This window comes from Streptopelia decaocto (assembly GCF_964273445.1).
Source record: "Streptopelia decaocto genome assembly, chromosome: 17".
In the NCBI taxonomy this organism is placed as follows: Eukaryota; Metazoa; Chordata; class Aves; order Columbiformes; family Columbidae; genus Streptopelia; species Streptopelia decaocto.
This window is the reverse complement of record NC_138672.1, coordinates 10,527,224-10,554,159: the sequence shown is the minus strand read 5'-3', so window position 1 is coordinate 10,554,159 and position 26,936 is coordinate 10,527,224. Positions and strand designations below refer to the sequence as shown.

The window sequence follows — 26,936 nt, the reverse complement described above, 5'->3', positions numbered from 1 at the left end:
GGCTGGGTGCCCCCTCCTGCATGGGGGGACAATCTCCCGGGCTCCCCATCTGTCCTGGAGCCTCCGTGCTGGATCACCCGTGGGTTCCCTTCCTCGCCTCGGAGGGACCAGGGTGCTGCAGAGGTTGGGGGTCTCTGGCCCCAGCCCCTCTGTGGTCCCTGCACCCCCGCAGCATGGCGCTGTGCCTGTGATCTGCCTCCTCCCCTCGTGGGGCTCCCATCCTGCATGCTGGGGCCAGGATTTATTGTGGGAGCAGAAAAGGGGACAAGAAAGGGCAAAAGGGGTGTGTGGGAGCAGGGCCCTGCCCGTCCTGGCAGGGTTGCGCCGGGCAGCAGCGTTGGGTGCTGCAGACACAGTGCAGGTGCTGTTTGCGTTGGAAATGGGCCCTGTCCCTGACAAAGGAACGTGTCTCCTATGTGGCACAATGTGAGGAGACACAGGACGTCCTGCTGTCCCTGGCACTGCAGGGGGGAGCAGACGAGGCCGTTTGAACGGGGGCTGTAGCACCGGGAGGGTGCAGGGATCTTTCTTTGGGAGCACCCAGGGGTCCCCAATCCATGCCCAGAGGCAGCAGCACAGCTTGAGGCCCCTGTGGGGCACAGACCACGGCACTTGTTCTGCAAATCAGACTCCTTTTATTATATTTTCTTTAAAAGTCAGTTACCAAACTGCAGCGTATCGTATTCCTACAGACGGGCCAGTCTGTCTCTACCGCACTACAGGACATCCCAGCCGCAGATTTACAAGCCCCCAGGCCCGCTCACCGGCGGTGATGCCACCAGCCCATAGCCAGGTCCTCTGGGCCAGCTCTGGCATGTCTGCGCTGGCCCTGGGGTGTGTGTCCCACCACCCCCGTGGGAGCAGCACCATGCCAGGCACAGGCAGCGTGGCTGCTCCAAATCTCCATTTCTACTCCACACTTGCCCATCTTGACCCTCCAGCACTTTCCTAATGCCCTCTCGCAAACAACCAAGGTAGACGAGCATCCTTCTCTGGTCCCTCTCCAAAACCTGCCTGGGCTGAAGGGGACACGTGGCCCCACCAGGGTTTGCCTTGCCCTTCACCCAGGGCTGGGCTTCTTCCTCAAACCTGAACTCATCCCAGCACATTCACACTTCCCAGACCAAATCCAAACCACAGTTACACCCTAAAATCAGAGCAATGGAGCAGCTCCTGCCTGTGGCCACCAGCAGCCTGTAGAGGCACAGGAGGGCTTTCCCACCCGACCCCAAGACATGGGGTGCACCCTCCGGGGGTCACCCACTGCAGCAGTGGGGTCCCAGGGCCAGCCCTGCGCCAATTGGTGGTATCGGGGGGGCGGCCCCAGCCGGTGTGTGCAGTGGGTGCTGGGCTGTGGGAAAAGGCACCTGTTGGGGAGGCAGTGGTGGCTTCGCTGTGTGGGGACACGGTGGTGGGGCTGCTGTCCCAAAACCAGGGCTGGGCTGGAGAGACCCAGCCCTTGGCAGTGTGGTGACACACTGGCTGTGCTGCACAGCCCTGCTCACGCTGTTGCTGATGGACCGGATTGGTGACAGCAGCCTCGTGTACAGGTGTCCACAGCTCTGTGCTGTGCCCCCAACCTGGGGCTCCTGCTGCTGCAGTCCTGGGGGTGTCTCTGCCCCAGATCATCCCATGGGGAACGGCAGGGACCCCATGTAGCACCGGGCTGCGTTAGCAGGGTCCACACGAGCAGCAGACAGGAGGACGGGGCAGCGGGATGGCAGTGTGAGCTGGTGCAGGCGGGAGGCAGGGGCTGGCCAGGTCGCATCCTGTGTGGCAGGGCGAGCTGCTGTGTGGGACGGGGACAGCAAAGGGACCTGCCTGCCAGCCTGGGCACAGGGGCTCCCAAGCCCAGCGTGCGCTGCTGGGTCTGCCTGCCAGCCAGCTGCCACCTACTGCGGTCCCACTAAGGGGGGACCCTGCTGGGCCCCACAGCAGCGTCCAGCTCTGGTTCAAGCAGCTCATCTTCTGAGAAGCTGATGTGCAAACAGGTGTCATCCGCGGGGGAGAAGGGCAGCGTGCTGTCTGTGGGGCTGGCCAGGGTTGCCAAGTCCTTGGCTGCGGCCTCACTGGCTGCAGGGTCACGGATGCTGGCCAGGGGGGACATCTGCCCGCTCTCTCCAGCCCTGTCCTTGCCCAGAGCGTGCTGGCAGGTCCTGGCAGGGATGGGCTCCGTGTCGGAGGCAGTGCTCCGCACAGGAGTCCTTGCCTCAAGGTCCAAGAGGGTGAGCGAGCTGGCAGCGATGCTGGTGAGGCTGGAGACACTGGGGCTGGGCAAGCTCACATGGGCACCATTCTCGGGCTTCACCTCTGTTTCCAGGCTCGGGGAGGTTTTGCTTGACCTTTTGCGTAGGATGGGTGGCGGTGGGTTGAGCTTGGGAATGGGCTGCTGCCGCCTGCGAAGGAAAAGCAGAGGGAGGAGGTGATGGGCATGTACTTACCTGCATGAGGGAGCTTGGGCTGGCTGCCCCAGGCTCTCCAAGAGACCTTTGCTGAATCCCACCAGTGCAACCTGTCGCCTGCCAACACTGGAGCTGGGGTGAAGTGATGTGGCAATGATTGTTTTGTGGCAGGGGGATAGGCACAGGGGAGGCAGCAACCCCATGGGTGGACACAGGGGTTCCTTGTCCCAACTTAATGTACCTGAGCCACCAATCAGCCACGGGCTGCCTGTCCCTGAATGCCCAGAGCACAGCGGCTCCTCCCCAGCCCCTGCTGCACCAGCCCTCCACAGCGCGAGCGCTGCTGGGGAAGCGGGGGGTTCTGCTTGGGGTGTTCCCACTCCAGCCAGCGGGAGACAGAGGTGGCACATCCTACCTGTCCTCTTCCCCTCTGTCCGTGTCGTCCACCTTCTGCCGGCTGCTCCCATTGAGCAGGGCGAACTCGCTGACCTCGGAGCCCTCCACGCGCCGGCTCAGCCCGTCCTGCCCCTCCAGCACAGCCAGGCACTCGTCCCCCTCCTTGCTGCCGTAGCGGTGGCCGCCCCTCTCCAGGCCGATGAGGTTGAGGTAGGAGTCCCCGGGGCCCAGGGCCGGCAGCGAGCCGGGGGCCACCGGGCTGCCCAGGATGCTGGCGGGGGTGGAGGTGGACGGCAGGTGAACGTCCAGGCTGTAGTGGTTCTTCAGGTTCAGGGAGAGGGACTGAGCCAGGGACAGGTTTTGCAAGGAGCGGTCAACTGGTGAGAGAGGGACAAGAGGTGCATGAAGAGCTGGGGACCTCCAGCCCAACTGGTCCCCAGGACTGTCAGGGTGCAGAGAAGCCTTGCTAGAACCTGCTGGGATAGTGCTGGGAGCATCCCAGCTGCTCCCTGGGACTGCATGGGGTGCAGAGATGGTCCAGTGGGATGGTGCTGGGAGCAGTGGACCCGCCGGCCTCCGCTTTACCCCAGTGCAGGGCACCACGCTCACCTGGCTGCCGGTGCTGCTCCCGGGCTTCCAGCACCGTCAGCTGCCGCACCAGCAGGGAGACGTGCTGCAGCAGGTCCCGGTTGGTCAGGAGGAGCTGCCGGACCCGGGCCTGCGCTTCGATCCGCGCCGCTGTTTCCGCCGCCAGTTGGTCCTTGAGCAGCTGCACCTGCGGACGGGACGAGCGGCCCGGGAGCGGCGGCGCTCCAGCGCCCCCTGCCGGCCCCGCCGCGGCACCGAGCCGGGGGTGCAGTGGGTTCTGCTGCCCCTCCGGTAACACGGGAGGGGCCGGGGAGGTGCCCAGCCGGGGCGTGACCGGGCTCCTCGCTTTGATTCTGGTTTGGGGGAAGAGGCACGGGGTGGGGGTGGCTTCCGAAAATGGGGTGAAACGGTGGCTGGTGGCCTAGAGGGGCCCCCCCGACTTGTGTGTGCAGCCAGCTGGGTCCCCGGGGGGCTGGGCCAGGCTGTGAGCGATGCTGTGAGCGATGCTGTGAGCTCCCCGGATCGCTCCCACCCAGCACAGGGTACCCGGCCGGAGGCTGGTGTGGGACAGACGGGCTGGCGGTGCTGAGGGGAGGGCAGGACACGTACCTGGGCCACGGCCACCTGCGTCTGCTGCTGCTGCTGGAGAAGCTGCTGCTGGAGCAGCTGCAGGCAGTGCTGGGAGGCCAGCGGGGTGATGGAGGCTGAGGAGCAGGGGCTGCTTGGGCTGAGCAGCTGCTGGGAGCCGGCTGGGTGGAGGGAGCAGTTCTCGGCGTCCTGGGCACAAAGAAATGGGCAGGGTGAGTGGACGGACCAGCTCAGGTTGGGATTTAGACCCTGGTTTCCCATGGCACTGACCCCAGCTGAGGGGGCAGCCCTGGGTTTGGTGTCAGGCGCTGCACACCAGTGTGAGCCCCAGGACAGGAGTTTTTGGCACAGCTCGCGCTCCCAGAGCTGGTGGGGCTGCACTGTCTGTGCCGGGTCTCGGCACACAGCCCAGAGCCAGGCAGTGCGTCCCCCGGCAGGCAGCGGGGACGTTTCAGGACGGGTCCCTTTGCTGTGTGCCCTGCTGGGAGCTGGCCCGTGGCTGCTGCCATCCCTGTCCCCTGCCCTGCTGGCCTGGGCAGCTCCAGCACCAGGAGGAGCAGCGCTGGAAAGCGCTGCCTTCCCAGCAATGAAATGAATCCCACGGAGTGCATTTCACTGCAGCTGTTTTCAGCCAGGCCCTGCAAGCGAGACAATTGTGTGAGATGAAGCGATGCCATTCAGGCCACTGGGAAGCGCTCAGGGAGAAGCGCTGCAGAGCAGCTATTCATTACAGCGAATGAGCCATGGCCTCACTCCCGGCTCTCTCCTCTCCCCCTGCCCCAGTGCTGGGACACAGCTTGGCTGTGGGTAAGCCCTGTGCTGACCACCCTGCCCTGCCACGGGGGCTGCAAGAGCAGGGAGCCAGGAGAGGGGTCTGCAATGGGGTCTCCCTGAAAGACCCTCCTCACTGAACTGTGATAGTGTCCCCGAGCAGAGGGGCCCCAGCAGCATGGACTGCCCCCCAACCCCCCCCGTTACCTGGCAGTTCTTATCCTTTGAGGCTTGCCCAGGTTTCAGCATGCCAAGCTCACTCCGGGCAGTGGGCAGCTCTCCGGGTCCCCTCTCGGACGCGCAGATGCCGTCAGAGTCGATGCCAACCTCGTCCACATCCGTGACCTTGGAGCTCTTTATCTGGTGAACTTCAAAGGAGACAGATAAATAAACTCAAGCCTCCCGCAGGATCGCAGCAAGGAGCCGAGGCCACGAGCAGGGCTGGCAGCCAGGGTGGCAGCTCAGGGACAACAGCCAGGGCTTGCTTCAAGTGTCGGTGTGCGGAGGGGCAGCAGGGGAGCGGGCCAGCCCAGGGGCTGCTGCCTGCAGACCTGCTGGACAACGGGGCTCAGCCTCCACCTTCCCAGTACCCAGGACGAGCGGGTGGATGGGGTGGACTCCATGTGCCCCCCATGTGAAGGGGCCTGAAGCTCTTGCTGTCACGAGGTCTGGCCCATGCAGGACGTGCCACCCCATTCCCCACCCCAAAGCCCCCCAGCTGTCCCTGAGGAGGGAGGGGTCTGCCCGCGCGTCACCTTCCAGCGGCTGCTCCTCGGCCGACTTGTCGCTGGCGCCGTCCGCCTGCCCGTCGGCGTTCTGCAGGGCGTGCTGCAGGCTCAGCTTGTGGCACACCTCGAAGGCCTGTCCCACCGTGCGCACCACCCGCATGGCCTGGCTCTGCGGAGCAAACCCCCGTGGTGCTCAGGCCCGCTGCCGCTGGGAGCACTGGAGCCTTTGCCCTGCTCCCCGTCCCAGCCGTAGCCCCAGGAACATCCTACCTTCTTCTTTGATTTGAAGACGTTGCACCTAAAGGAGTTGTTAGCGCCGTCCCTTGCAATGTAACTAAATATTTTCAGGTCTTGCGAGTCGTGAGACACGTAGAAGATTCTAGGTGGGAGAGAGACAAAGAGATTTAAACACGTGGTGGAGTCTCTGTCCCCTTGGAGGGTCCCGTGTCCCCAGGGTGGGCTGGCTCTCAGCACCCAGGGTTGGAGGAACGAGGTGGTGCCGGTGCACAGCCCCTCTGCAATTTTCGAGGCAGGACGTGTCAGATTTAGAGAATGTTTCTGCCTTGATGGAAAACCTCCTGGTTTCTGAAGCAGGCAAATCTCTCTAAAGATGCTGTGGGAAAGCTAGAAGATCTATAGTATCGGAAACCGTGTGGCTATTTTTAGCCTCAGCAATTAATCCCCGTCTGGCTGCAGCGTGGCACAACTGCTGCACAGCGACGGTCCCACCAGCGTGGGGCCCGGCGTGGTGCTGCGCTCGGCAGCAGCGGGGGCACAGCTCAAAACCCAGAGGGTCCCCAGTGCCTCTCCCGGGGTGCTGAGTGTGCTCGGAGGGTTTCTCTCTCCCCTGTTCAGGCTGATTCTTTCTCCTCCTTGTGCTGCAAAACCTTTTTAGAAGACCTTTTTATATGTTTGATTTAATTGGGTAAAAATGTGACAAGTGCGTTCAGCTCTGAATAGAGAAGAAACCACAGGGATTTATGAAAAGTGGGTTTTTTCTTTTATTCTTTGCTGTCATTGGACTCTTTTTGTGTTTCACTTGCAATTGAAATAATTATTGCTGATGTACTGCACCTTGTAGTGATCTCTAAAGAACCCCAGAAGTGAGAGGTAGGCACGGATAGTGCATTGGCACGTCCTCTGCTCCTTATCTCCTCACCAAGGGTTCTGACGCAGAAAACCATTGGTGATCCCTGCTCACAGTACAATGATTCCCTTGGCAGATCTAGGTGCCTGGAGCCACCTGCGCTCTTAACTGTGTCCACACGCACCGTCGCTGGGGTTGCCCTAAGGAAGCCGTCCCGATGGCTCTGAGGCACCAAGTTTACGTGCAGTGTAACCTTGGGGTGGGGCTTGTGGTCTCCGAAATACTTTGAGATCCCATGGAAAGTCAACACAATCTCACCGTGTCTTGTATGGGTTAATTCCCTGTAAGCGCTTACACCTTAGCGTAAGGCCCTTCCTCAGAAGTGAGCCACGCTCTGAAGGAAAACCGCAGGAAGCCTGTCTTCAGAGCCACAACTGGGGAGTAATTTGGGTTGAAGGCATCTCTGGGGGTCATCTAGTCTAACCCCTGCTCAAAGCAGAGCCAGCTTCAAAGCTACATCAGTCTGTCTCACTCTCAAAAACGTAGGAAAAGGATTTCCCATCAGCAGTAATTTTGCAACCTTGCTAATTTTTCAGGGTCCTTTGGAAAGGCAGCCTCGGTGGAGGTAACTCAGCAGCCGGGAGGATGGATGCGCGTCGCTCGGGGCTGGTGTAAACCCCCTCCCGCGTACCTGTACACGGGATCGTGCATCACCACCATCTTGCTCTCGTCCCAGGCCCACTCCTTTCTCTGTTAGCAGAAGGCAGAAACAAAATTACAGCGAGTCAAGTCAAAATGAAACCCCACCAGGCTGCTGGGCAGCAACCCTGGAAAACGGTGCGTTTGTCCCAGGCCAAGTCCAGGCTACAGTCTGACTGCATGAACAATGGCTGTTTCAGCAGTATCTTGCATAAAAATAGATTTCTTTCATCATTTATCAAATCTGGTCATCTGATCACAGACTTCAGGGCTGAAAATGGTCCCTAAGATTAATTTATAGCATCAAATATGCAGAGGAGTAACGCGTTTTGGGGAAGAAAGCTCCAAGTGAGGGCTTAGGAGATGTGGGTGCAGCCCACCAGTATTAACAAGAAAAAACCCTGTATTTCCTGAAAGCTGGACATTTTTTGATAAGGAAAAAAAATATATACATTCTCTTCCCACAGTGCAATTTTCCCACTTTTTTTCAGGAAGATTTTGTCCTTAGTTTGATGAAAAATGCAGTGTTCTCTTGCAAAAATTATGAGTGGCTTTTAAGAAAAGGCCAGTTTTGGTGACAAGTGTGACCACCCTGAGCAGCGGTGCTGCCCAGGCACGACGGGGGAAATCTCACCTTCTGCTTCTTGCGCAGAATCACCTTCACCCCGTCCACGGACACGATGATGCTCACTTTCTTCTTCTTAATATTCTTGGCTTTGAATTCATACTGGTGGGAAGAAAAACCCAGGTTAGAAGAGAGGTGGGATTGGGGACAGTGTGCGGTACCAGTCGGTGTTTTACATGAAAATGTCACCTTTGTGTTTAATCCCAACTGCTGAGGGAAGTGGGAATTTGCTTTATCCTGCTAAGAAACCCCATACTGGGACAGAGTTGCTGCTGTAGCTGGGATGCCAGGTGGGATCCCGGCTTTGTCAGGAGCATCCCTTGGGAAAGGACAAGCAGAACTCGGTCCTCTGGACCACATCCAGACACTGTTAACTGGGATCGGGAAGGACTTTCCTGCTGCCCGGCCGTGCCCTGTCCAGGGGACTCTGCACCAGCAGCAAACAGCAGGCAGTGATTTACGGCACCGCCTGTGCCCTTGTGTGACAGAACTGCAGTGCACGGGGAATATAAAATCACTTATGAATTGCAGGGAGGGCCAGATGGGTGGCAATAATGCAATTATACCTCCGTCATTTCCATAATCACATTAACCTCGGTGGGCTCAGGAGACAAACCCAGCTCCTCACCTGCAGGTGTCTGCAGTCTCAACTCTCTTCCGTTCGTGTTAAAAATTAAACTGCTGGCTTTTAAATGTTGCTTTTGCTGACAGCCAGAAGCACGGCAGAGCCCGTCCGCTCCGCAGACCTGTGTTTGCAGCGCCGGTCCCCGCTGGCCCTGCTTTACGCATGATTTTCAGTTTCCAAATACAGCATTTTGATACCCTGTATTTTCCATAGTCCTTCTCTGAAATCCAGTTTTCCTGGGCCAGATCCCCAGTTTATCTAAACCAGCACATCCACTACCGTCAGCGCAGCTACAGTAACAGCCACCACGTACTTATTAAAATAAACCCTTTTGGTTAACTCGATGTGCAGTTACCACAGCTGGAAAGCAGAGGTTACGAATTCCCTGTTTTAGCAGTCTAATAATGCCAGCGGTGCTGTGACAGAGCTGGGACTCGCCAAGGGGACATGGCGGGGACACCTGAAGGTGCAGGACTCTGTGTGGCACCCAAGCCCTGCCCAGAAGATCCGCGTCTTTCCAGCTCCTCAGCACCCATTGTAAGACCCGCCAGCCTCCCAGGCAGAAAACTGGGTGGCTTTCATGTTCATCAGGCTTTTGATGCTGCTCGTTGAATTCTTAGCACTCTGCAAGGTTTACGGTATCAGACAGACCCAGGATTAAGCCATAGCCTTTTGATCTCCCCATGAATTATTACTCTGAGACAAGCTCTTTAAAAAAAAAATCTATCTATAGCACCATTGCGTGTGAAGCCAGAGCTAAATTTGCTATGCACGTTTTTTATTTATAGGGAGGAGTGAAAGGATGGGTGAGGTGGTGAGTGCATCCGGCCGCGGGGACCCGCAGGAGGGGGCTCAGCACCCAGAGCTTCACCCCTGCCCGGCTCCCCCAGCCCAGCCTGGCCTGGCGCTTCCCCTCCCCTCCGCTCAGCACGGCCAAACTGTTTCTCCTTGTCTGCTTGCATGAATGTCAATAAAACCGGGATAGATCGTTCTGCTCGCTAAAGAGCTATTTATCTTTCTTTATACACAAATGGCTGGGAAAATACTAGCTGAGCTTTCCAAGAAAGAGAGAGCAATACAGTGTATTTTCCCCTTGTAGCAACAGGGGTGCAATTACATTCAAAAAAGGCTCTTTACTCAAAGGCTTTAAGCGAAGTCCAAGTCTGGATTGTGCAGAGATGCTTTTTCTCTCTCTCTTGGACAGAAAGCAACAATCGGGAGCCGCGGCAGCGCATCTCCGGGTGCTGCCAGGAGTGACGGCGAGTCGCTGTGAGCCCGGGGAACCCCAGCCAGCTGCACCGCACCGCCCCAGCCCCACTCGGGCCAGGCAGGGGCCTGCAGCTCCGAGCAGAGCCGCCCAGCGGGTGAGCTCCCCCGCGCTCTGCCGCTGCCGTGGGGCACACGGGGCAGCTGGGAGCAGAGCTCAGCGCTTCTCCCTGCCCCAGCGACACACACCCGCACACGGCGTCCGCAGCGGTTCCGGCCCCCGCAGTCTGCAGGCGGCACCCTCAGGCTCTGCCCTTTGCCGCAGCATCGCGAGCGAGGAGAGGCCGGTGCGTTCGTCCTGGTCACTGCCGCATCCTCGTCAGAGCACCCACGATGGCCAATGTGTGCTCAGCCCAGCAGAGGTGCCGGGGTCCAACCCACAGGCAGAATGAGCTTGGCCTGAAACCAGTCAAAACTCATTGGGCCCCAAAATCTTTTCCATAGGGCGGAAGCCCTCAGGCAGCAGGAGCCGGGACACCAGCTGGGGGAGAGCTCGCTGACCCCGAGAGCAGCGCTGGGCGACAGCCGCACCGCTTGGATCGGGCTCACTCTCCATCGCCACATGTAAGAGGCAGATGGGCTACAGCTTCAGTCATTTAATTGCTTCCTGTCAGGCAGGAATCAGTACTTTAATTAACTGCGATTTATATAAGGACAAAAAAGCACATGAAAAAATGCACTCCAAGATAGCAGACTTTATCCCCTATAAAAATGTTCATGCATAAACCAACAGAGAACAAAGCTCGAGGCTCCTGGCTAAGCTGGCTCTGTCACCACAGAGCAAAGTCTAGTCACTGATTATTTTTTTTAATTCTTTTCTTACTATTGAATTGATGTGATTTTTTTTTTCCAAATTTGTCAAGGACAAATCCAAACCCACACAGCAGCGTTCATCTTCTCTGCTGCCTTCTGAGGTTCAATCGCTATTCTCTTGCTGCTTGTGCTATCCTGTGGGGAAAGCTTTCCACATGTTAAAGGATCTGGAGCTGCCCTTACAAGTGGCGACTCAGCAGACGAGCCTGGCAGCTTCCTTAGCTATGGAGACAAGATGGGACGTTTTATTAGAAACTGCAGGACAAAAAGGGCAATGCATCTCATTTAATTTAGCAGCTTCATTAATTCTATTTCTGATGTGTCTGACCTGGAATACTTTCCATTTCTGCTTTTAAATCCCCATGTTCAAGTCATTGCCTTTCATACAGTCCCCCGCACTGTTGCCATGTAACATTAACTTACCCAAGAGCTGAAGACTGTATGACTAGAAATGTTAATGGCGCCATGTAATGCATATTTCATTTGATAATTCCACCAAGCAGATATAAATTACACATGCAGTTACCAGCTTCCATCTGCTGATGAAAGAGATGGGCTAATGCACATTGGAAATCATATGCAGTTTCCAGCACTAAGAACAACTTGCATGAAAAGAGTTATTCAAGGAAGCAATTCTTAATGTGATTAATTACTGAAGGTATCAGGGCCTTCATTATGCAAATGAAAACTGTCATAAAACAGAGAGTTTGCAAGTCTTGGAGGCAGTCTCTGTTTCCAAAAAATGCATCTTCCCCATTATCAAAGAGCAGAAGGGCCAGACCCACGCGAGGCGGCGCAAGCGCCATTTCAGGAATTAAAGCCACGATGGATCCAAGGATTTCATGTTCAGGAATGTAATTAGTTTCAAACCGAGCTGACCTGCGCAGCATGAGGACACAGCGTTATCTCGACTGCTGTTTGAATTACGGATGCTTGGAGTGTTGCTGCTTGGAACTGATGCTGCAGAAAACTCCCCAGCTCTGCCGGCCAGCACAGCTCAGCCCAGCGCTGTGTGCCACCAGGACCTGGCAAACCAGCAGCGTCGTTCCCACACTCTTTGGACCACGGGCTGCGGTCCAGCCCCAATCCCCCCCGAGTCACCGTGGCCCCTTCTGCATGACGTCCCACCTTCCCGTGCCAGCCCCGCCGGCTGCGGCGTGTCACCGGTCAGCCCAGCCGCGCAGCCTCCGGCTGGAAACCGCTGGGTTACGGCCTGGCCTTTGTTGGCCTCGGGAAGCATGTGCCTGTCTGAATGCCCTGAACTCGCCGTGCCCGGCGGGCGCGCTCCCGGGACGTGGCCGGGGCGAATGCGGCCGGGCATAGTCTGGGTCTGTGCTGCAGTAACTGGGCAACACGGACACAAAAGCGCCGCAGGAAGCGGTGGAGTCGGGAGCGCACCTCCTGCCCGGTGGAAAAATGAGAATTTATGATCCTTGGAAACATAAAACTGTTCAGTGGAAAGCAGAAACCGAAGGGGGAGTACAATAGGCAAGGAGAATGCTGGCAATGTACCCAAAGTCTTTTTTTCTCATTTAAATTAGTTCCTTCCACCGTCCAACAAATTCTCTGCAGATACCGCAGCCCGTTCCCCACACAGTGAGCTGAAGGGGACTAAGGAGCAATCACAGCCCCGATGGGTTTGTGGGAGTCCCTGGAGGAGCCACAAGGAGATGTGACCCCAGTTCATCACACATGGTTTATTTATTTATTCCCAATTCTGTGCTTGGCAGCAGTGCTGCTGCCTGCAGAGCCGGGCAGGACTCAGACCCTTCAACAGTGTCAGGTGGCATTTGCAGGTTTGTGCTCCCACCCTGGAGTTGTGGCTGAGGTGCTAATGGTCCTGACCAGCCACACCCGGGGCCTCCACCCCCACCCATGAGCTGCATTTAAGCTCAGCTCTGGGCTGCCAACCTGGGCTTCAGTGTGGGAGTGTTGGTCTCTAGTTCAGCCACACCTGGCCATGGCCCTGCTGAACCCAGGCTGAAGACCAACTTCCCAGCTTGGCCTCGGATCTCCCTCATCAGCAAGGACCTGCCTGAAGACCTTCAGTCCCCACGGCCACCCAGCCGTCAACTCCAGAGCAGCTCAGGTCCTGCTGCAGCCTTGAGCTGCGCTCTCTCTGGCTTGGGGAGCCTATTTACAGAGTAGATGGACCTGGAGCGAAACACCAAACTGCTCCTTGGTGTGAGAATGGGGAATGCAAGCAGGCACCCAGGCGCGGCAGCAGGGACTGGGGTCTGCTCCTCCGCGAGCAGGAACAGACTGCCCCGTGTCCCCTGCCTGGACAGCTGGGACCGGTCACGGGTACCGTGCAGCCTGAGGAACAGAGGAAGCGGCACTTCTCTAAAGGTGAGGTGGTGAAGGCAAAGGATGTGGCTGGAGTTTAGATGCTCTTCTGGGACAGTCAGAAGGATGTGGAGGACAGAGTTACACCTGTGGGGGAGAGCAGAGCTCCTGCAGGTGACGAGAGCTGGTGGGGAGACCAGCAGTGGCTCTTTAATTAGTCTTTCCACCTCTGAAAACAGGCGGACTGTTCTGGAACAAGGCTTCTTTGCCTGCTTTTAAAGAAGGGTGGGATAAAAGCGGCCTTTTCAAGGCGTGCTCCCTGTTCCAGAGATACTGCGACACTGCCGAGCTCCATCCCCGGGGCACAGGCAGCGCTGAAGCCCAGCGCAAGGTGACATCATCTGGCCTTTGGTGCCTCTCTGACAAAAGCAGCATTGTGTGACTGTCACTTCCAGGAACCCCCTGCTGTCCCCAGGTTTATTAGGGAGCTTTCCCACACACAGCCTTTCAGTCCTCGTGTCCCCAGGGCAGCCCAGCCCCAGCTCCCAGGGAAGCTGGGTCTTATTTTCCTCCCCACCTCTATTCACTTTGCAGGAGAAAACAAATTACCTTTTCCTTCTGCAGTGCTCTGGATGATTAATTAGTTTGACTAATGAAGTAGTGTCTTGGGACCCCACCCCAATGGAGTCTCATGTACCAGGCAGAGAGCACATGAGCATGAAAATGATCCCTACCTCAAAGAGCTGCTAGGTTACTGCAGACAAAAAGTGCTAATTTCATTAGAAGCAGGTCAGATTCACCTGAAATAACCCTTAGAAGTGAAACTGCAATTATACACTGTGATACCTTCAAGTAATTCTGTATTTTCCCCATAAACATGTGTCAAGAGGCCCTGCAGAGAAGGTCCTGGTTCTGTATAAATGTTTCATATCCTAGTTGCCCTCCTGTCTGGTATGTAGGACAAGAGGCAGCTTAGGAGACTGAATTCTTTTAAAACTTGTTCATCAATGTTCAAACAACAAAGCTCAGAAGAGCAGGAGCCAGGACCCTGTAGCAGGCTCAGAGCTCCATGAAAAAGCCTCAGGCCCCCTATGTGGCTGTGGGAAGGTAATGAAGTATTTCGTGTGTTGGTTTCTCATCCCCTAAGCAAGGATGCTGATTTTCTGCTGCATTCATTCAGTTGTTCTGGTTACGGCCAGTCCCCTGCGAAGTGTCAGCTACCCAGCCAGGCCAGCAGATACTGCTCGTACAGACACACACGGGGAGCAACTGACGATTTCTGCTGCTTGCTCCAAAATCCCTGTTGTACTTTTGGTGCCTTCCAACCCCTCCCCGTGGGCCTGGCGGCAGGGAGATGCTCCTTGCTCCCTTCTTGGTGTTATGGCTCAGCTGTGCAGAGGGAAGAGAGATGATGCCCTTAGAGAAGCAGGAGGGAAGATAGGACAGGGGTGATTAATGGGATGGCTTTGCTTTATCTCTGGGAGCTATTTTTTTTGCTTGCTTGGAGAGAGAATAAAAATTAAGTCAATTTCTAGTTCTGTGTCTCTTCACAGGCCCATTTGTGACAGTTGTTTTTTGGGGCATACAACACCTGGTCCAGGTGACCAGTCCAGGCCATGGGAGCCAGCAGGACCTGCCACGCTGTGCGAGCTGCAGGGTGTGCGGTGGGGGCTCTGGGGTGCTGAACGAGGGCACAGCACAGCGAGAAATCCTGATCCTGCTGCCATGCTGAGGCTCTGACAAAGGCAGGTGCCAGGATTTCAGGCCTCTAAATAATGCAACACTTCCCTCTGCGTTTATGTAATGATGCTATTTCAGTGCAGGTAGTCCACACGGAGCGGGATGGCAAACGGGGGTGAAGGCAGCAAGAGCGGGGAGGGAGGCGAGGCTCCCAGGGCTCTGTATGGGCAGGTGAGGGTAAGATGGAGAAGGCAGAAGAGAGAAGACCCAGGTGTTCAAACCAGTAATTAAATCAACCCAGCCCCTGCTCCCAGGAGGGGCAGTTGTGACCTACTGTGGTTTTCCACCTTGGATGCGAGGAAGCAAGATGTGTGGGAGTCCAGCATTGCCCGGGGGGCAATGGCATGAAAATAAGAAAATAGAAGTTTAGGCCCCGTAATCATTAACAGCAGGAGCACAGGCTGCAGCAGGACTGAACCGGTCTGTGATGGCTTGGGATCACTGAACCTTGGAGTCTCAGGAACAGCATGTGGTGCTGTGGTAAGTACCGGGTGCTGGTGGCAGGCAGCAGCATCTGGGCCAGTTCCACCAAAGGACCCATGTCCCTGAAGAGGAACCACGGGCATCACACCCTCCTGCAGCCAGCCGTAAGCACCTAATCCTCCATCACACTGCATCTAGTCTGAACATGTCCCACTGCTCTTCTTCCTGTGACAAGAATTGGTTTTAGTATGAGAAGCCTGGAGCTCGGAGGGCTGGTGGGATTCTGGGTGCGCTGGAGCTGGCTGTGCAGCGGCGGTTGGGGTGCCCTGGTGCTCTGTGCACTGCAAGGGGCCAGACCCCCCTCCTGCAGCTCTGGCGTGCGGAGGGTCCCTGCAGCAGCGCCCACAGAAGGATGGAGGAAGGGACAAGTGACTCGGGTGTCCTGAAAACAGTCAGGCGGTTGCCAATTAGTCCAAATAGCCCATCTGGCCCAGGGAAAGGCCATTTAGAGAATGTCTAATCAGTACTGCAGAAAAGAAAGCAAGCCATTCCATAATGCCTTTGAAAAGTCCCTACTCCCTCATCAAAGTATCCTTCCCTCCAGGGACCCATTCAAGACTTCTGTAGATTTATCATAGAGTTATTTGGTCAAAACATGAAGTAGTTTGTCAAAGTATTATGTTAAGCAGCACCAATTCTGTTTGCCTTCAGGCCTCATTTAGTACAGAACAAAAAGCAGAATGAAGCAAGCACGGGTAGAACCCGTGTTACCAAACCTTATTTTGCTAGGCAGAATTTTGCTTTCTGGTCATGGTCCCTCAGGGTCCTCTCTCCTCAGAACACCATAAAGTACAAAGGGCCGTTGCACTGGACAAGATCCAGACAGCACCTACACCAGCACCCGCTGCTGTGGCACCAGGTCCAGCCCTCCATGCCCACTGCGGACCCTCCTAAGAGCCAGAAACGCCGAGGTCAAAGCACAAGGTCACACCACAGCTACTACCTGTTTGGTTTCTATTTGTTCCATTTTTCCCTGCATGTAGACAGTTTCACCCATGGGACAGGTTGCAGTGTATTTTCATGGACCACTCTGATTAGTTCCTGCTCCTGAAATGTGTCAAGGCACCTCCTTGTTAACGAGCTAATCCAGCGTGCTCGGTGCCACTCTGGTTGCCATCTCAGTTAATTTTTTCAGGCACTGATAAAGCAGCAGCTTTGAGTCATGGCTGATTGTTCTACACCAGAATGTAATTTGAAAGCCATTCTATTTTATCTCTGCAATACTCTACAACTAGTAACATAATTGTTGAATAAGCTACTTTATGTCAAACTAGTTACAAGCTTTGCAGAGATTTCATATGCTGATATTTCTGATATTTTAGCTAGTGAAATCAAATGCTTCAGCAATATAATGATAATACTGTTAAAGCCACTTTCTTTTACAATTTAAAGGTTCCTGCCTCATTGCCAAGGTTTAGCATTGGACAAAAAGCTCTGTCTTGTTTTATTTAGTACTAACATTTTAATTCAGCTTCTGTTTAACTGCTGCCTTTATTAGCCTTCAACCAAACTCCAATCCATCATGACTCTTATGCAAAAACAATATTAATCTGTCTCACTAGTTCCACCCCCTCCTTGGAGGAGCCATCCAGTTTTCAGCACTCTGCGGAAGGCATTGAAAGGTCGCTGTTGCTTAGAGATGACACATTTTGCTGACTGATCCTCCATCCATCTGTTATCAATCACACACGGTGCACTGTCTGAACAGGGCACAAGAACTCGGGCATCTACAATCACCCGTCACTTCTCAAAAACTAGGGCATCGCATGTGGCTACTGGAAAGGCTCTAAGCCAGCTGCATTCACAGCCAGACCAGACCCCGCTCATTTCAGCTCAGAAGTGAAGTGGTAGGAGAGAACTAACTCATTATTCTGTGGCAACAAGTCCAGAGGTGATATAGATTGGAGATGAGCAGAGTGGAAACCTGCAAGAGATTCTACGTCAGTGGGGCGGCTCTATGGCACGGGGAGACGTCCCCGAGCAGCAGGCTGGATTCTCGTGCAATCTCAGAGGTGTTTGTTCCTCTCCTCCCACTCAAGACACACAGCAGAGCACTCAGTTCCCCACCACAGATGCGCAACGCTGCCTAGAAACGCTGTGCATGACACCACCGCAAAAACATCTCCATAAGAGCTTCTTCCCTTTGCGTTATAGTAATATGGAGAGTAGAAACTGGATAAAACAAGCTTGGCTTAGTCTGAAATATGGCAGACTCAATTATTCTAGAAAAGCAGCTTCTGTATTAAAGGCATTTCTTCAGTTCATGGAAATTAAAATTTTTGTAAGGCTAGTAAAGCAGCCTACGTGTGAAAAGCAATTGAGCCTGTCAAGGTGACTATAGACTGGAGAACACGTGTAGAGAGGCCTAAGGAGCCGCACCTGCATCACTCAGCATTCCCCTCCCTTGGGCCTTCACGGGGAGGGACCCCCGGGACATGCTGTCCCACCTGGCGGTTTGGCTGATTAGGGCTGCAGGGCACACTGGGAAAGGGGAGAGGCTACAAAACTCAGTGGGAGTGGAGTAGGGGTTGGTTGGGAGGCTGCAGCTTGGCTGGTGGTAAAAATGAGGCTCTGCAGCTTTAATCTGAGGCTGCTCGTTTTGCCTGGAGAAATGCGTTCTTGCCCACCCTCTGCCAGATGGATCACCCCCCTCCTCACCGCTGGCCGTGCTGCGGGAAGGTAAGACCTGCAACGTGGCTGCTATCTCCTAATGTAAGGTGGCTTCTGCTCCCAAGGGCATCTCTGTCAGGTCTGTTATCTTCTTAAAGACCAGCAAACAGACAGCTGGAACCAAACGCAGGTGCTGTTTGCAGTATGGAGCAGTAAAATGCATTTTGGTAGAGCAGGGTACTGAATAGTCGTAGCTTCAGTACAGCCTGCCCTTGTTAAACCCACTACCTAGCCCTCTGGCATGGGAGAGGGCGAAGAACCTGCTAAGGGGGCTGTGGTGGTGAAGGCTCCAGCAAAGGAGTAACAGAAGGGATGCAAAATCCCCCTTATAATGAAGAGTCTAATGTGTGAGTCTGTGTGCACCAGAGACGCCTGCAGAGCTGCTGCCTAGATATTAATTGGAGCATTCAGGTCTGAGGGCCTCTGTCTCGCACCAGATATCCTTCTCTTGGCATCCTGGGCTCAGGTGGGGCCGTGGAGCACACTGCGGGAACCCTCTGCTGCTCAGCAAGCCCGGCCTGATCCCCATCCCCGTGCAGGAGACTCTGCTATAGCTGCAACAAATAGAGGAAAACAAACTAATGAGGCATTAGGGCTAAACTTAGCTGCAATTAACACTTAATTACCATCCTGAAAACACTTGCTGTATTTTGCCAGGGCCTAGAAAGGTAAAACCAATTAACTTAATCTTGTGTGGTAGAAACCTTGAACTGCCTCAGACGCCTGGCGTGGATGGGACCCCGGCAGTAGCTGGTGTTTCCTGGGGCTGAGCAGTCCTGCCAGTGGTAATGGGACACAGCCTTGCCTGGGGAAGAGAAGGGACATACGGTGACAATGCCTTGAGCCAAGTCATCCCCGCTGCTCTTGATGCCCTTGTGGCAGTCTCGGCTTTCTTAGCCTACTTGTCTGCTCCTGACTGCTCTTCTCTGGGCCTGTAGCTTTGTTGTGTTGACTGGTGTTCTCCCTAAATGAAGTAGATAGCAGGTGAGGTTGCAAGCAAAGGTGTGTGGGCTGCCGGACAGGGAGGCAGAAGTAAAGAAAGATCCAGAGACTAAGCAGAGGACTCAAAGCCATCCGTGATCGCCTGCCAATCTCCTTCCAAGGCACTAGTGCAAGTTCCTCAAGGTTTTTTTCAGTAGACTTGTAGGCTGTGCTGAGGGAGGATTGAATATAGTCTGATCATGTACTGGCTGCGTGAAGCTGCATGAGCCTTTCTGCTTTGGAGAAGAGCCAGAACTGTCACCAGACTTTCTGCAAAAGGTATCAGAGCAAGTTTGTACACGCTCATGTATACTTGGTTTGGATATCTAAACTCACTGCTCTCTCCTAGAGGCTATAGGCTCTGTTTAATATGTGTCAGCGTAAGCAACTCTTGCATGGATCTCCAGAGAAGCAGGGAAGGTGTTCTAGAAAAAGATGCTGTCTTGGAGATTGTGGCATACTTTGGGTTACATATGTTGTGCTTTTGGTATGTGGGAGAAGGAGGAAGAGAAAGGTACATGCTTGAGGAAGCTTGTCCCTCTAAAGTCCTCTTCCCAGTTTTTTTGCAATTTACAGCCTGGCACGGCTTTATGTGTAAACTGCCATATGAAACCAGCCCAGCTCTCGGACTGGGAGCTGCTGGTTCTGTGTGGCTGTCCCTGCCCCCTCGCCTCCCTAAAGCGCACTGTGGGATTGTAACTTTTATTCATCCTGATTTAAACTGATGCCATGTCACACTTCAACGCTACCAGATGATATTTGGCAGTCAATGTGATTTACAGTGTAGCTAGATTGCGCTTCCTCACTAGAATACCAGGTAGAGAAATTGCAAAGCATTGAGGCTCTGCTTCAGAGCACGGATGCAGCAAGAATGATCGGGATAAGAGGGAGGCTGAAGTGAGAACCTTGTTCTCATGCCAAGGAGAACTTGGGCATTTCTGATGTATCCTGCATCAAGATTGAGAAATGCTGCTGTTTCCCTGGCATACTGGCCCCTAGGGAAAACAACTTCTCAATTAAATTAAGCCTAAGAAATGTGGAGGTAACAAGAATCACTTTAGTCTGGATGCCTGCCTCCTGTTTGTTCATCCCAGTGCTTGGATGGGCACAGCACCAGTTGGCTGTTCCCTTGTGAAATCATTAAATAATCCAGAATCTGTCTAGGGAAACAGTGACCCTGCTGAATCAGAGAGCTGTTTGGGCCCTCGAGAAGGACTTCTACGTTCTTCATGTTATCTGCCACTTCTGCAGGAAGAAAAATCTTGTATAGTACATAAGCTCCCTGGAGTGCTGAGAAAGCTCCAATATCTGCAGATGAATCCACTTCAGCAGAGAGCCAGCCCCACCAGAACGCTGATCCGAGCGCGGGAGCTGGAGCAGGCGCTGCCGGGCGCCCGGACCTGGGTGGCCTCGGGCAGACACGGAACGTCGCTTCTCCTGGGAGGTGGAGGAACCTGCCCGTGCTGGGCGCCTGCAGCTGGACTCCCATAAACAGCACCTTGAATAAGGACATCGGGCTCTGACAGGCACAGCAAGTAGCAAACTAATTTCATCACCTCCCCTGCCAGGGCAAGAGGAGGTAGAGGGATTACTTTGAACTCTGATGATCATATAATAACATGGCAGCTGTATGCAGCTAATAATCCACGGGAAGGATTAGCAAACTTTAAGTTGTCTAGCTCTGTATGATAGGAAGCTTAGAACAGCAGCTTCCCTGTGCTATCTATGGCATTTACATTCCTTCCAGTGGAAGCACAGAACATGATGAGACAAGGTTTTCTAGTCTATTATGAAATGGGAATCTAATGTGTGACTAATGGAGTATTGCTAGCAATTCTACAGGCATCCATTCAGTCTGGAATATGGATTTAAGCTTTACTATGAGAGTGCATCTTAAATACCTCATGCAAAAGAGCAGATTGTGATTTCAGCAGACTAATGTTAAAACGTGTCATTTGAGGCTCTCTGGGAGTAATGTCCTATAGTCTGTGTGCTCTGCGTGTCCCAAATCTGCAAGCAGACTGCTCTGCTAACGCCAGGAGAATACCCCTGAGCTCCTCCCAGCTTCCCTGGTATAATTCATACGCAACTGGCGAAAGAGCCCAGTACAAACCACAGGATGGGAAGGTGCCAAGGAGAAGACTTGGCAACTGGAATTGCCAGCTGGAGTGCTTACCACCTTCCCTCTGTCCCCACATTCTAAGGACAACTTTGAGTGCTGGGTAGCTCAAGGTTTTTTCCCTGGGGCAAGTGCTTTTAATCACAGACTGGAGACCAGAATCAGACACGGTAGCAGGAAGGCAGTTTCAGAGCTTCTATCAACTTACTAATGAGTAACCAGAGTAACCAGCTTGGTCAGAGCCTGGGAAAATACAGGGCTGTGACTCCTCATCCTCCTCCCTGGTCCCCTGCTGGGGTGGCAGAAGCCATGAGTAACACCCTGCCCGCGCTCTGGGCTGTCCCCGTGCTCAGACGCTCTGTCACCGGCTGCTCCGGCGATGGCTCACGCCGCCTCCTCCCATGTTGCAGGGCACACAGAGCAGTGTAGGAAATGTTGTGCGAGGGCTTGTACTATGTGACTTTTCTCTTCTGCTCCAGTAGAGACTTCCAGTGGAACACTGGAGTGCACAAAGGATGAAAGCCTCAGCACAATGTGCCCCTGCCAGCGCTTGGCAGAGCTGCAGGACCTTCCTCGCTCTTGCAGTGCAAACAGGCACTGCCACTCACAATCAGATGGTCGCAAAATACTAGTTTCTAGCTTCTTCCAGTGTCTCCTCCCAATTGCAATTGGTGCTGCTGAAAGTCCATGGGAAAAAAACCCAGTATAGACAAGGCCTCTGCATGCAAATGAACGCTACATAAATAACCCCCATCTTCCCTCAGTTCCTAGGTTGTGTACTCTATGCACTAGAATTCTCTTCAAAGACCTCCCAGTTCATTCTTTATGCTCTAATTAAGGATCAGTGCCAATTAACTATTGTCAATAGAGGAGCATCTTCCGCTCAGCAGCCAGGAAGTGTCTGAATAAGATCCTGCTGTACAATACGCCCATGAAAAGGGAAGCCCTCCCTTTTTGGAAAGGGTTTCCAAGATTAAAAACCCACTATAGAACACAAGATGCCTACTTAAAAATTATTGTGTGATAAAATTAACTGATGGCATCCATGAATGCAGAGCAGTTCCTTACATGCCTCACATAGCACCCAAGTGTATTACCGCACTGCCAAGGCTCTGAGCTGGACACCATCATGGCCATAGTGGGTGTGAAAATAGAATGCAGCACCTTCTAGAAACTGATATTAAAGTACTGTCTGCTTTTTTTGGCAAAGGTGTTATCCTGTCACAGATCAGAAGTGCGGTGTCAAGTCCGATATTGACTCGGATCAAAAATAACCAATTGTTATGTCAGCATCTAAACTGCCCTGGTAGTCCTCACTTTGCTTTTGCTTCCTATAGATGTTCACCTGTTCCATAAATAACCAGGCAATTTAGACTGCTGTTGCGCTGTGTTCCGAGCACGAGCTTTGCTAATAGTCTGAGCAGGCAAAGGCAGGGGAATGTCATTACTGAGCCTGGCTGGAGATGAACAGAGTAGCTCCCCAGCCAGTTACAGGCTAAGTTTAAAAAGCGGCATTCTAAATGAAAATTAGATGGTTAAACACTGTGGGGGGAAGGGGAAAATACGATAATCCCTTCAAAGCTTTAAATGGAAGATTCTCAAACCTGCTTCAGCTGACGCAAGGCATGTGAACAGCCTCAGAATTAAGACCCCTTCAAAACTTCAGCCAGACACAACAGCTGCGCTGCCGTTTGGGGTAGATACACTTGAACTGGTTATACACGAAGCAGATGTAAGCTACCCACCCTGCTAATCGTGGCTAATTCTGGGGATCATTCACAGGCTGTTCTGAGGAATAAAGGGCTGGAGAAGGAAAAGCGCAGACTTGATGATGAGAAACAGGAACTGTAAAACTGTACTGGAGGATCGGGGAAAGCAGCAAATTATTCCATGAGCAGCAGAATCCACAAAGTCTAATCTGATAGGATTTACATCCATAACAGCTGCCAGGCCACTGATATTTCAATATACAATAACATAATATATTTGGAACTGTCAATGAGTTTGAATGCTTTTGTGGAGCAGATTGCATGCATCTCGTTTTTCACACAGAAAAAAATCCCAAACAGGGTAAAAAAATGTCTTGTGTTCAATCCCTATACCGGCTCAGCAGAGACTGGGGGTTTATGGTTGAGTTTTGCCAACTGATCCCTTTGGAAAGAGCAGGGGATGGGTCTGTGCTAATATGTCTTGGGAATTGCTGGCTCTGCTGGACTTACCCGAATCCTCCTCATGGCTGCCACGATCTCCACGCGGCTGTTGGGCCTGGGTACGTCCAAGCTACCGATGTACTGAAAGACAGAACAGTGAGATGTCTGTGAAGTAATGCACAAGCTAATGGTGTAGGCTGCTTCAAAACAAACAGCATCTCATTAATTTAGTCCCTGTTTGGTTAGACTCTCTTGACCCATAACATGACAGGAATATCTGTTATGGATAATATTATCAGAGTCAGGGAGAAGTTAATGGATTTCTAACACTGGGCATGAGCTTCTGACCTCATTCAGATTCTGGATGTGCCTTTACCTGTGCTTTGCAGAGCAGCATCTATCGCTAATCAAGTTACAATCCCTTGGGTCTGAAAATGGGACTGTCCATCCTTTGTCATTCCTCACTACTTCTGTTTTTAAAATACTCGTAACTAAAAGCACATAAGAGTTGGAAAGTTGCCAGGCTGTGCAGCAACTAGCTCTTCTGGAAAAGGATCATGGTTCTGGCCTGACTTTTCAATCTGGACTATCCTCCCTCTGAACACCGTGGTCCCCACTTGGCTGGACCTATCTGCAGAATCCTGGTAAACCCACTCAAATCCACATCCTACACCAGTTGTTTTTAACTGTGCTTGCAGGAGCTGCAGTGCCCGTTGGACTTGGTGCTGGTGGGTTCTGAGTGGGGTCTGTGGCTCCCTTGCCAAAACACTGCATGGTGGGCACAGGTTAGCACGGGGCAGCTCGCAAAGCTTAGTTCCCCTCTCAAGAGCATTTTGTGCATGAATCTTGCCTGTTTGAGCGTGTGGTTTCCAGTTGTGGGTTGTTTCGATATACGTATCAATGGAAACAAAATACTTTCCCAGGAGCAGCCCCATATCTGTCACTGTTACTGACATAGTTCTGGTTTTATTTCTCTACTGTAACGCTTGCAGCTTCCAATGGATTTTAACTTCGAAAAACTTCTGCTTAATAGGGCTTTGAGAGATGAGTTCTCTTGGCTCAGTATTTACTGCTCTTTCATCTGTCTTGAAACAAACACTGTAAGCAATCAGAAAGGTCATCTGGCTTTTCTGATGCTTCTGTAAATGCCTTTGCAAAATGGCATTTTTAAGAGCAGTTAAGTTCAGCCGTAGCCTTTGGTAAACCACAAGAGAGTGAAACCACCCAGATCACGAGAGCTTGAGGGCAGCAGGGAAGGGAGTGACAGAGCCAGGATTTCTTTCAGCCCTGGTTGATGAGGGCATATCCACGTTGCTCCAGATCCGCGGTCTCCTTGGTTTGCAGACACCTCCTTCCTGCTTCGCGATGGCTGTCGGTACAGTCACAGGTAATCCAGATCAGTTCGGTGCAGCCGGCTGGCCTTTTGTCGGTGAACGGCGCTGCAGCGGGAACAGGCCACGCTACCAAAGATAAATGAATAGCAGGGGTAGGAAGAGAGCTGGTGACTGCTGCGCCAGGAAAGATTCTTACAAGCTCCCCACTCTGGCCTCGCCGCAGGGTCTGGGGGTGGCGCAGAGCCCTGCCAGCCCACCGAGCGCTGCATAAACCTGCCCACCAGCAGCTCCCAGTCCTGAAGTTTGTCCCTGAAGATTACAGGGCAAGTAAGACAGTTTGGTATGCGGAGATTACAGGCTGGATGTGGTCAGTAAGATGGGCTGGTGCGAGCCACCCGGCAGGCAGTGCCAGCCCCATCGTTGCCAGAGCTGCAGCCGAGTGATGAGCCCACAATGAGAGTCCTAATTGCAAGAGACAGACTTCACAGCAGAGCCGAGCGAGCGTGTTACTAAGGTAATGCAAATGCCACCTCAGACCCACACATCCCACAGCCTTATCCACTCTCTGAATAGTTCTGGATGCCTGAAGCTGTCAATCTGAAGAAGCCCATTTCACTCAGTTACAGTTTTCTTGTATTTTAAAAATCAAAATATGGATTTTTCTTCTCAGCACAGTCTGCAGGACAGCAAATGTTAATTTAAAAAAAGATTAATTCTTTTTCTCCCCTAAGGAAGAGATATTTTTAAAATACATGATTAACTGTCTATTCAAATCCATCCTAGATCCTGCTTAAATCTTACAGATCTTTTAGCAGGAAAACCAAAATGCACAAAATTCGCATTTCAAAGCTTTATTTGAATATATATGCCCCTTCTTTCTAGCTCAGGAGACAGCAGGCGTGAATTCCATTTCTAATCTGTGTTAGGCCACCTGCAAAGAGGGAAGGGAACCCTAGAGTTGCTCCAGCAAAATGCAATTCTTCTTGTCAGCTGAATTATAAACCCGTTCCCTGCGCTCTCTACAGAATGTCAATTCCAATGGAGTCACTTTCTGAGAGTGAAGCTGCGCTGCCAGATCGTTCATCGTGATCAATATGAAATTTCTGACAATATCGGTATTTCCTCCTGATGCCTGAAGGCTGCATGTGTCTAAACAAAGACCCTGCCTGCCCAGGTTTTCATGCAGGGAACAGGTCAGAAGGAACATGGCACTGATACGGTTTTAAGCAGCACGGAGCGGTCTGCTGGTCTCCAGGGGGACCCAGAGCTGTCACCTTGCTGCGGCAGGGACGCGGTCCTGCCCGGTGGGGACAGGACGGGCACAGATCGAGCAAGGACAAGGACGTGCACCTGGCACCAGCAGCATCCTCCACTGGCTGGAGGAGCCTTTCCAGGTCATTTCTCTAATGAAGCGCACAAGGTGGCTTCTCAGGATTAAACAGCTGAGAAAAATACTATGAAAAGAGCAAGAACCTGTTTGATTGTGATGATCAAACGTCAGGCTTTCGAGATTTATCGGTGTTTTCTTTAGACTTCCTTAGATCTGGCACACAGTTGCGTGGGCCAGGGGCACTTCCAGAGCCAAGAAACACACCCGGGGCAGGGCTGGAGGGGGCACAGCGAGCCCGGCCACGACCCGCGTCCAGCGCCGGCCCCGCCGCTGGCACCTGCTCGGCCCCGGAGCCCCAGCCCGCGGGTCCCTGTGCCCGGGGCCGGTCTGCACCAGGCAGGGGCCGGAGGGCCCAACGCCGCGGGGGAACCCGCCGGGGCCGCCTCGGCCTCTGCCAAAGCCCCCGCAGCCTGGAGGGGCGAGCGGCTCTGGCGGGCGGGGGGTCCCGGCAGCGGCCGGGCCGGGGGAGCGCGGCCGGGCTCACCTTGGCCTGGAAGTGGATGCCGTGCTGGAAGGCCTCCTCGTTGTGCAGCGGGACGCGGGAGTCGCAGCCATCGTCCACCAGGTTGTACCGGTTCTTCACCGGCATGGCGGCGGGCGGGCGGCCGCCTCAGGCCGTGGCCCCGCCGGGCATCCCCGCCGGCAGCGCCCGGCCCCGCGGAGCCCCGGGGCTGGCGGCGCGGAGCGGGGACACGGGGACCGGGCTACCGGCGCCCGAGCCTGGCCGCGTTTTGAATGAGCGTCCGCGGGTGCGAGCGGCGCTCCGGCCCCGCCGCGGCGCCATTGGCCCGAAGTTCCCTCATGTGATGCGGGGGGCGGTGGAGCCCGCCCGCTGCCCGCCCTGCCCGCCCTGCCCGCGGCCGCTCCGCCTCGGCCGCCCCGCCGGGACCCGCGGCCCGGCCGCTCCCGGGAAGGCGCCGCGGTACCGGGGCCGCGCCCGGCGGGCAGCGCGGGGTTTCCTGCAGCGCCCGCCGTGAGCTCGGCCGCTCGGGCCCTGCGGCGCCGTCGCTCGGGTGACGCCGGGGTCAGTCTGGGCCTTGGCCCTCTGGAAGGAGCGGAGCTCTGGGACTCTGGGAGGTTCCACCTCGCAAAGTCTTCTCTGTCGGCTCGACAATAATCGCCTGAAGCATCTTGTTGAAGTTTGGCTTGCGGAGGTTTTGTCTTTCAGTGTGTCTGGGGCTATCCGGGCCTGATG

General features: G+C 54.0%; 1 protein-coding gene across 1 annotated transcript; it reads right to left on the bottom strand.

Annotated features, from left to right (window-relative positions):
- Nucleotides 1-599: 599 nt before the first annotated feature.
- Nucleotides 600-26,529, bottom strand: LOC309447345 (carboxyl-terminal PDZ ligand of neuronal nitric oxide synthase protein-like). Its single transcript, XM_082067853.1, has 11 exons — nt 26,226-26,529; nt 23,087-23,158; nt 7,894-7,986; nt 7,252-7,310; nt 5,744-5,852; nt 5,501-5,642; nt 4,953-5,113; nt 3,996-4,163; nt 3,408-3,573; nt 2,818-3,175; nt 600-2,396 (listed from the first exon to the last, which is right to left on the bottom strand). Exons 1-11 carry the CDS (start codon nt 26,328-26,330, stop codon nt 1,907-1,909), a joined length of 1,923 nt encoding a protein of 640 aa, XP_081923979.1. The 5' UTR covers nt 26,331-26,529; the 3' UTR covers nt 600-1,906.
- Between the last annotated feature and the right edge of the window lie 407 nt (nt 26,530-26,936).

Coding starts and splice junctions, on each gene's coding strand:
- LOC309447345 (XM_082067853.1), bottom strand. CDS start 26,330: ATGCCGGTGAAGAACCGGTACAACCTGGTGGACGATGGCTGCGACTCC. Junction 5,114..5,500: donor CGAGGAGCAGCCGCTGGAAG/GTGACGCGCGGG, acceptor TCTCCTTTGAAG/TTCACCAGATAAAGAGCTCC. Junction 4,164..4,952: donor CAAAGGATAAGAACTGCCAG/GTAACGGGGGGG, acceptor CTTTGTGCCCAG/GACGCCGAGAACTGCTCCCT.